Source organism: Saccostrea cucullata, unplaced genomic scaffold (genome assembly GCF_032062105.1).
Source record: "Saccostrea cucullata isolate Sc308-1 unplaced genomic scaffold, CSIRO_AGI_Scuc_v1 ctg3862, whole genome shotgun sequence".
NCBI lineage: Eukaryota > Metazoa > Mollusca > Bivalvia > Ostreida > Ostreidae > Saccostrea > Saccostrea cuccullata.
In genome coordinates this window covers 106,615-116,376 of record NW_026940981.1, presented here as the reverse complement: position 1 = coordinate 116,376, position 9,762 = coordinate 106,615, and the positions used below count along the sequence as shown (strand labels likewise).

The following is a 9,762-nucleotide window of genomic DNA, read 5'->3' as shown; positions in this document are numbered from 1 at the left end:
AGAATTTAAGATAAAGATGATAATGGGTGAATTTTCAAAATTTTACTACAGCTTTAGCTCATATGAGCTAAACTGTAAACAGATTTTGTGCTTTGTTGACTTTGAAATGTGACTGGACATCTCTTTGATCTTGTGTTTGAAATAACATTTCCTTTGTTCTGAATCATGCACATTTGTTAATGCTTTAGTTGTTTTGCCAAGATAGCAATGTTCCTTCAATTATACTGTAAAAATACACATATTAGATCTTATATATTGCCACTGAAGACAGACCTCTATCATCTTTACCATTAGAATTGGTATGTCTTCCCTTGGAAGCGGAAGACCTCAATACAGATGTAAACATGCAAGATCTGACAAATATTTAAAAGAACATTTATTCCAAATTAAACATATTAGATTTTGCAACAAAATCTATTTATCTTGAAAAACTGAAAGCAATTGATATAATCACATTTTTGGATTTATGTCTGTTTCTCAAATCAAAATTTAAATATGATATATTTAAAATCATCTTCTTAAACTGAGACTTGATTCAGTTGATTGTTTCAATTTCATTCTGCTGTTTATTCTTTGTCATCTCCCAAAAGAGGCTCTTCTGGCAAATCATGATCATGCTTGGCATCAAATTTCAGTACTCAGATGACAGTCACACCTATCAAAAGAAATTGATTTTTTTTAAAGTGCAACTTATCAGATAAGATAAACCATCAAACTTAATTATAAGATATTGTTATACCTTTAAAAAATTGTTCCTATACAAATCTATACAGAAAAAAGTCTAACATTTTTAATGTTTTGCTGAGCGGGCATAAAAAATCGATGTTGGACCGCTCAGAGAGATGTTGGACTGCTTACGTCACAGAATGGGCGGAGCTTAATCTCATTTTCATTCAATGACAGATCTAATGTTACATTACGGAATATAGTACAAAATACATGTATGTCAAAAAATATATAATAAAATGAAAGGTATAACAAAACATTTATTGACAGAGTTCTCGGGCAAAATGCATTTTGTCGGACCCTCGAACCAAACTGTCTGCCTTCGGCCTAACAGCCTCGGGCAGACAGTTTGGTTCTTTGGTCCGACAAAACGCATCTTGCCCTCGAACTCAGTCAATAAATGTATACTGTCATGTTTCTGCATGTGTATTATTTGTAAAACTACTCTATAATCATTTATAAATTTAGGTTTACAGGCAGTCATTTGAGGATGTAATAAATAACATATTAGTTTTTCATGATTTCAAATAAAGGGTATGTACATAACTTGTTCATGTCAAAATTTATTAGGAATGGTAATGGTTAACAGTTGTTAACCGACTAATCAGTCAGAAAGATGGTATCTGGTTATGATTTTTTATGTGTCAGGATAAGGCCATTCATAAAGGTGTTACAGCACATTAGGAACAATGCACTAATGAAGTGACAAAACAGCATCACATAAGAAACAATGAGCTAGCGCAAAGTAACAATGCTGCTCTAGCTCATTTAAAACACCATGCTACTAAGTTTATGACAGCATGCTAATTGTTTAAGACACTTACATGCTAGCGTGAAGTAAAAATGTGCTATCACGCTTATGAGAATGGGCTAGTGTGCTTATGACAACACGGTGACAATGTATTTAGTGCGTTTGTAACAAAGTTTCAGCAGGCTGTTTACACTACGCCGTCAAGCTTACACATAAGGCCAAAATAAAATATACTCTTGTTTCCTGTCCCCTGACCAAAAAAATTAGGGTCGGTAGGTAGGGAAAAAATTTTATTTTGAGAAAAAATTTTATTTTCAAAATTTAATGAATGCAGAACATATAGCATGTAATAACTGTAATAACAAGAAAATGATATGTTAACAGTTTCAAAGCAAGTTTGTTAATCAAGATTTATAAAGTAAAGGTAACCTGTACACTTGTGATGTATTAATTCTGTAAATATCATTGGTCAACTTCAGTATTTTAGAAAAATAGTTATCCAAAAAATGAAAATGTAATAAAAATTTTAGGGTCGGAGGGTAAAATGTAGGGTAGGTCGGGTGACAGGAAACAGGAGTATTTTTTATTTTGGCCTAATAGATTGTGTAAAGTTGTATTTATAGCATGGCAGCATGTTGAGCATCAGCACAACTGCATGTTGTTCTAAGTTGCCTTAGCCTAACAGTGTTGAGAACACTGTGTTAGCACATTGTTCCTAACACACACTTTAACAAATTGCCTTATCAGGACACCATTTAGTTTTCCATATATATTTTAAAAAGACTGGGAATAAAATTCAATTTTTTTTGATAAGCTTCTTTTCATTATAAGTGTTCGCCTAAGCGTTTTTTACTATATAACCCAAATACATCATTGTCTGTTATGGTAGCCTAGTGGTAGGGCAATCGCTATGTATAATCATGAAGCTGGGCTTGATTTTAATTCACTGCATCAAACCTAAGACAAAAACATGTACGCAGTTATGTTCCCTAACCATGCACCCAACATTTGTAGTGAATTAGACCCTAAAAACCTCACAGTAGATGTTAGGATAATGACCCTGAGTTCCAAGTAAAGGTCCATATTGAAGCTATTCACCAGTATATATTAATGAGTCAATGAGTGAGATTCTCATGATTACATTATCAATCAAAGTATCAATAAGAAGCTGATACTTACTGCTAAATGCTAGAGACAGGTTACTCCAAAGAGACTGTATAAACCGAGATTCTGCGTCACAGTAGGTGTGGGTGTTGGCACGAAAAGGATCCCTTACTTCTCAAAGGCAATAAGTGCTGAGTACAAGTCTATAGTTGCAGCTTACTATCCCAAGTGGTGGCATCATAAAATGACTGAAAAATTTTCAATAGACTAATTAACAAACAAACAATTTCTGCAGCCTTATCACAAAAAAAGCAAACTCTACTATTACATTTTTTTTTTTACAAATTTCTTTTGCAATTTAACTAAGAAACATACATATGATGACATAATAAAATATTGATTTAATTAACTGAGCAATATTATATTGTGTGCAATTTTTTTGTCAATAAATGATACTAAATTTTTTTCTGCAGTAACTTTGGACCCACAGTGCTTTGCTTCTTTGAGCTACATTCAAGCTTTAAAGTGGTATTGTAGGCCAAACTTACACTACGACGTCATATGACTTTAGAGTCTAGTGCCCTGTTCAGACGGAGAGTTTAATTCGCAGTAAATTATTGCGAAGTAAACTAAATTAAATGCAAATCAAACTAATGCGAATCAAACTGTGTTCACATGACAGCTAATTATAATGCAAAGTAACCAAATCGAATAAAAATTTTACTTTGACAGTCATGCAGGCTTCAGTTAGGCTTTTATGACATCATTTACAAATCATGTCACCTTAGGCATAAACAGATGTATTTGACATAATGTCACAGTGTCTGTTTTCACATTTTAGTGATTAACACTATATTTTCCTTAGTTTTTCACTCAAAAATAGCACAAGTACTTAAAGCTGACCACCAACATGTAGCATTTGACTTAATTTTGCCATTTAACATGCCTCAAAATTTAATTGGAATTAGCTTACCTTAGTCATGTTAGTGTTCACAAGGAGCTAATGCAAAGTAATTTAATGCGCAGTAAATTAATTCGAATTAAAATAATTTGAATTGAACTCAGTCCATGTGAACATGCATCGATGCACCAAATGTCTAGTGCGGCTTGACAAGCCTGATCTAAATTAAAAGTGAATAAGTATCTGCCCTTACCATGCTTATCGTACCCTAACATCACACCCGTCAACATATTATTAGTTGAAAAACATTTTGTTTTGAACATGTTGAAAGCAAGTCTTGTTGAAATTACATGCTCACACATATTTAAATAAAATTTAAAGCTGTGGGGATTTTAAAAGGCTAACTGAGAGCGTCTGAACTGTAAAACAGTTAATATATCGCTGTGTCTGTGTATTTCTAAAAATATCGACAGCTGATAAATGCTCTAAGCTGCCATAGTAATATAATGTAAATTTAAGGTAAACAAAAATCTTACCTTCGAATTAATTCCCATGGTCCACGCCAATCATAAATTAAAATGTAACCGTCAGCTCTTTAATCATTCGATACAATTATCACTGGGGAATCCGAAACAGAGTCAAGAGTGTTTATCCTTGTTTATTACTGTGACAGTCGGAATTTCCTCGTAAACAATTCACACAAGAATATATAAATCGGATAATTTTGCTTAGAATAATGCTCCAGAGGATTGATAAAGTACTTTGAGCTGCAGATGAAATGTCCGTGCATGTTTACATACGGCTTGTATGGTGAGAAAATCCTCAACTTCACTTTGTAAACATGATCAACATGTGTCCGATTTGCCGATTTCGATGGGACACACTGAAACCCGGATGTACTAAAGACCTGAAATTACCCGATGTTTTTATTTTAAATTAAATGATAATATTGAGTACTTAAAATGTCTTATTTTAAAGACCTTTGACTATGATGCATTATGTTATACAAGAATTCATTTGTTTGGAATATTACTGACAATTTTTAATCAGGTCAAATCAGGATTTTAGCATATCAAGTCTTTAGTTAGCCTTAGTACATAAGTCCTCGAACCGTTTCATGCTTCATCGGATATCGAGGCCTTAGAGCTGCTGACGCCATACTTATTTTGGAAGTCACGTGACAAGGGTAAAACATGGAGGAGCAGACGCCAGAATAGGTCCGGCTGGTGGATTTTAATTGCAGTCTGAAGGTCAAGAACATTGTTCATAGGGAAACTTCTATATTTATACATTACAGCTAAGTTTATACATTATATTCAGCACAACTTGTCGTTTGTAACGGACTTGTTTGAAGAGAGAGCCTTCTCGTTTGTAGCAAAATACTTCCCAAAGAGGGGGTCTGGTATGTTTTCGTCCACTTTTCAAAGTATTATAGCCAGAGTTCTTAAAATCTTTTTTCCACTGTCAGTCATTTGGACTGACAACCATCTGAACTTTGTCAGTCCGGATAGATTTCAATCAGTCCAAAAAAAATCAATAAAAAGATGAAAATTTTCTTTCAAATTTTATTATCAATTTATCTCAACCTCCATCTCTAAAACAAGCTTTCTAATCTCTCTCTCATTTTCAACTTCATCTTGTTCATAATCTGACTCCTCACTTTCGCTGTAACATTCTGACTCCTCACTTTCAATTTCTCTCTCACTGTTAACATCCCTGACCCTCTTGTTCTCTCTTTCATCCTCTCTCTCATTCTCTGTTTCATCTTCTCCCTCATTATCTATTTCATTCTCCCTCTCATTCTCTCTTTCATCCTCTCTCTCATTCTCTCTTTCTGTTTGTCTCTCCTTCTCCTCCTGTTGAGCTCTCTTCCTTTGATAGCCAAATCTTCTTTTCTGTCCAGTTGGGGATAACTAAAATGAAATTTCCAAAATGTTTAATAAGAATTTTTAGATAGTATGTTTAAGATGTTTTTTTTTTCATACCATCTCTCAAATATCTAAATTATTTCATAACTTTCAATCATTCAATTTAAAATAATTTAACCATGTTTTGCATTCAACTAAATAAGTACCATCCATCTGTCAACTGCTTCTTTTGGGTCAAATTCACTGATGGCTGGGGACTGCAATTTTATCATCAAACAATCATTTAGATGTTTGTGAGACAACCTCTGTCTCCTGTCTGTCTTCAGTAATTTCATCTGGTTGAATGCTGTTTCATTCAATACGCTTGTAGGGGGTAAGCTGTGCAGGAGGTCCATCAGGTGAAGAATGTTAGGAAGTCCATTTCCTGAGAGGGAGGAGTGCACATCTTCCCAAGAAACACCCACAAACTTTCCTTCATGCCTTAAAATATAAAGTTTTTAATAAAATGTGGACACTTTAGGATCTAAACCCTTACATTTGCAATTCAAATGTTGAGTATATACCTTTGGTACAAAAGGCTCTTCATAGTTTGCCACTCTTGACAAATTTCTTCTGTTGCCACTCCCTGACTCAGTAGTGTCCTGTCAAACCTTGCCACCAGCTGTTTCACCTCCTTCACACCAAAGACTGTTAAATTGTACACCTATTTTATTAACATTTCATGAATGTGAAAATAAGATTATCAGGAAACTTCAAAGATTATTGTAAATTATAATAAATGACAAAGATAAGGAGATAACAAGAATCAAGTAAGCAGTAGTATACAAAAGGTAAGTAAAAAGATTATACAATTACATGTACTACATACACACTACTACAACCAGGAAATGTGTTACAATAGAAAAAAGCATGTATATATACATTATAAGGTAGCAGAGGCTAGCTATAACAATACATAAGCCAACACCACTCGAGTACACATAAATTACCTAGGTCTATCACCGGTGTTCCAAAGCTATATGGAAATTCAAATAACATTTTATGAAATATCTTTTAAAAAATTATCAATGAATTATCATTTACATATATACAATATGTTTATTGAAATTAAAGCACAAGTAAAACATACCAGATTTCATTTCACATGGCCAATTTCTGAAGCTACCAATAAGTGTTGACTCGAGCACATCATCATTCAGGTCCTTGTATCTAAGGTCAATGTGCTTGATCAATGCTGACACGATGGTGTTGCATCTGTTCTGGATTTGAAGCTCATTTCCTTTTACTTTCAATGGGTGTCCTATCCACTCCTTATCTTTAACAATACTCTGAAATTTGGTGCAGTCACTTTAAATGTAAGAGTAGGAAAATTAAAACAGTATGTAAACTTTGTCAAATTGTGAAGTTTAAATTTTGCAAGCAAAGGATTTTTTTATTTTACCTGGTGTCAATCTGCAGTAGGAGTTCCTTTGTAGCACAGATCATATCTTTGGCATCCCCAAGTGTAATGTCTGTTTTCTGGAGTGTTAAGGATAATCGTGTGAGAGGACCAATGATCTCCTAAAATTATTTGAAAAAATGGACCAATTAGTTACATTATATCACATTTTGTATTTCTTTTCATGCCTTCAATTACATGATTTATAGATAAACATACCTGCAAAAGTGCAGCATATAGCAAAATGTTATAACTTTCCAACATCTTGAAAAGTCCCTCTGCCTTGGCATTACCATGTGATGCATTCTGCAACTGTGTAAAGAATGCAGGGTAGGTTTTGAACAACGTACCCAAGGCCTTCTTCATGTGGGGCAACCATCGACTTCCACATACCCTGTGGGGTAATGTGCCTTTTACATCTAAAATCTGAATTTAAAAAAATGTTATTTAGATAATACAATAATATTGAATAAAACATATACTTCAATAAAATCAGATAAAATTTTAAGTTAAAGTAAACTTAGGGTGAGCAATCAGCTTACTTCCATGCTTCTCTTTAGACATTTTCTTTGCTTTGGACTATTCTTATAAAAGTAATAAATCCCAAGAAGGAGTGTGGTAAGCTGTATGTAAAGCTTGTCACCCTTGAATATGTCTTTGAATGCCAGCTCTAATCTATGCGCTAAACAATGAATCCCTATCATTTCAGGGTGGTCATGTTTCATCAAAGTTACTAAACCAGTCTTCTTTCCCATCATATTGGCAGCCCCGTCACTTCCAAAACCCACAAGTTTACTCATGTGTTTGTCCAACCCATTCTCTTGAATACTGCCATTCACAAATGTATATAAATCTGCTGAAGAGGTTGAATTTGGTTCCCCAATGCATAAAAATCTAGTAATAATTTTTCCATTCTTAGCTGCACGAAAAAATAATGTCTCTTGCTCTACAACTGCACAGTCTGTACTACCATCCATAGTCAGAGAAAAGAATTTGATACCTGTCAACAATTCTTTCATCCTTTCCCTTTCAACATCTGAAATGCACTCTAAAAAAGCTGTTGCTGCAGTAAGGTTGTTGTAGGTGGTTCCGTGATCAACACCTTTGGCAATATCAAGTTCATTTAACCATGTAAAGTCACTAATTGGCCGATTATTCTTTACCAATGCATGTATGTTGCGGAATTTAAGTTCAATTTGTTTTCGGGCAGCCTCATTCAAAGATAGCACAGTCTTATGAGCAACTGACGTTTTCTTAGCTGCTTCAACTCGAGATGCAACATCCTTTGAAGCATGGATATGTGATATCGATTTTTCGTGATCTGCGACAGTACTAAACCTAAAATTTTTGGATCCTGTAATGAAATTGTTTTTCGGGGCCTTGATATTTTCACCAGCGTCAACACATACAGCACACCTCATGCCTGTTTTATCGTCGTACAATAACCAGTCTCTCCCCTCCTTCCATTTTTCTTTAAATTCGCGAGGCGGGCGATTGTCTTCATAATTTTTTTCGACATTTGGCTTATCTAATTTGATCTTTTTACCTGGCCTAGCGCCGTCAACAAACTTGATCGGCCACATGTTTACAGGATACCGATCATTGTGTTTTCATTGCATTAATCAACGAAGCGATAAATTAGGTACACGAAAGCGTTTAGCAGATTACGACCCGTCGGTGTTAGGGAATTCGTACGAAATTTAGTCGGATTTCCGCAAGTTGCTCTGTCAACATCTACCGGTCATTTGGACTGACACGGAACGTAAAGTAATCGGTCCTTGGTTGTTTTTACCGGTCTTGCCGACAGGACCGAAAGATTTCAAGAACTCTGTATAGCCATACGAGAGAGTAAAATTTGTTGTAGATTGGAATATAATCAGATAATCTCTTATCAGACAACCTGGCTAATCATAGATTTGCATTTCACAATGAAATACTACCGGTTTTAATCCATTTTGTGAGAAAATCGAGGAGGATCGATGGCATCGAATCCATTTCATTGAAATTAAAAGTCTGACTAAATTGCTCTTAGATGTGTCATTAGGGTTTTTTAACTCTAGAGGCTACAAGCTTTCAAGGAAGTGAAGCTAAATTTATAAGAGCATAAAGGTTTCCTTGAAATCAACATGGGAAATATGGCCGAGCGCCCCACAACTGGCACAATACACCATGTAAGAATACATAATTTTTGAATATTAAGGATTTATATTAACCCAGAAGATGAAAAATTATTGCACTGAGAAATTAAGATATCAAGAAACTAGATACCATTACTTTTCACATTTTTATTTCAAAATTTGAGAGATATAAATCTAAATATCTTTTCATCGTGGTCAGCATTCTATATACAGTGTATGTATATTGACCACTCATCACAAAAAATAGTGTTCGCTCTTAGATTTGAAAATATGATTTTAAAGTAGTATATTGTTCCATCTTACACAGCAATGAAGGTTTTTTGTAAGAGCGAAATGGTTTTGGAGAAAAATATTGTTATCAATGGGACCCTTTTGGGTTTTTTGTTGTTATTTACATGGTAAAATGTATACTCATAGGTTTCCTTTTTTATTTCAGTATAAAATGGTTTTCATCATTAAAATGCAATGCATAAATTTTTTATTTTATTCATTTGCAAGCTGGGTTATCATAAATTATTTTTGACACATATTAAATTCCACCTGTTAAACTTGAGATTAATATATTTTGAGATCTAGAAGATGGCAGAAAAGAGAGTTCAATCACCGAGATCCTCATCTACTGGCGATGAAACACCAATACAGGAAACAAGAAGACCTGTGAGTGAAGTTTTACATATCAATTTTTTTTTAATTGTAGAAGTATAATCTTCAAATGTAAATATAATCAATTCTAGTAAAGTGTGACGTGCATTACATCATGATCTTTTTCGACAGATGGGCTCAGTGTAAACAATTCATGCCCCTGCTGTATGATAGGCCAGCTCTATTTTTAACAT

At 34.2% G+C, this 9,762-nt stretch overlaps 2 protein-coding genes and 1 long non-coding RNA gene across 3 annotated transcripts; all 3 read right to left on the bottom strand.

Annotated features, from left to right (window-relative positions):
• Window positions 1–461: 461 nt before the first annotated feature.
• LOC134256757 (uncharacterized) lies at window positions 462–4,559 on the bottom strand. The gene is made up of 3 exons (XR_009989783.1): window positions 4,019–4,559; window positions 2,657–2,829; window positions 462–655 (listed from the first exon to the last, which is right to left on the bottom strand). It is a non-coding gene; the product is annotated as an uncharacterized LOC134256757 (long non-coding RNA).
• Window positions 4,560–5,053: 494 nt separating this feature from the next.
• Window positions 5,054–5,850, bottom strand: LOC134256762 (putative uncharacterized protein DDB_G0271982). Its single transcript, XM_062739430.1, has 2 exons — window positions 5,557–5,850; window positions 5,054–5,395 (listed from the first exon to the last, which is right to left on the bottom strand). The coding sequence occupies exons 1-2, from the start codon at window positions 5,743–5,745 to the stop codon at window positions 5,054–5,056; spliced, it is 531 nt and encodes a 176-aa protein (XP_062595414.1). The 5' UTR covers window positions 5,746–5,850.
• Window positions 5,851–5,916: 66 nt separating this feature from the next.
• Window positions 5,917–8,371, bottom strand: LOC134256758 (zinc finger protein 862-like). The gene is made up of 6 exons (XM_062739427.1): window positions 7,331–8,371; window positions 7,008–7,214; window positions 6,792–6,910; window positions 6,480–6,697; window positions 6,340–6,365; window positions 5,917–6,037 (listed from the first exon to the last, which is right to left on the bottom strand). The coding sequence occupies exons 1-5, from the start codon at window positions 8,369–8,371 to the stop codon at window positions 6,349–6,351; spliced, it is 1,602 nt and encodes a 533-aa protein (XP_062595411.1). The 3' UTR covers window positions 5,917–6,037; window positions 6,340–6,348.
• Window positions 8,372–9,762: the final 1,391 nt, after the last annotated feature.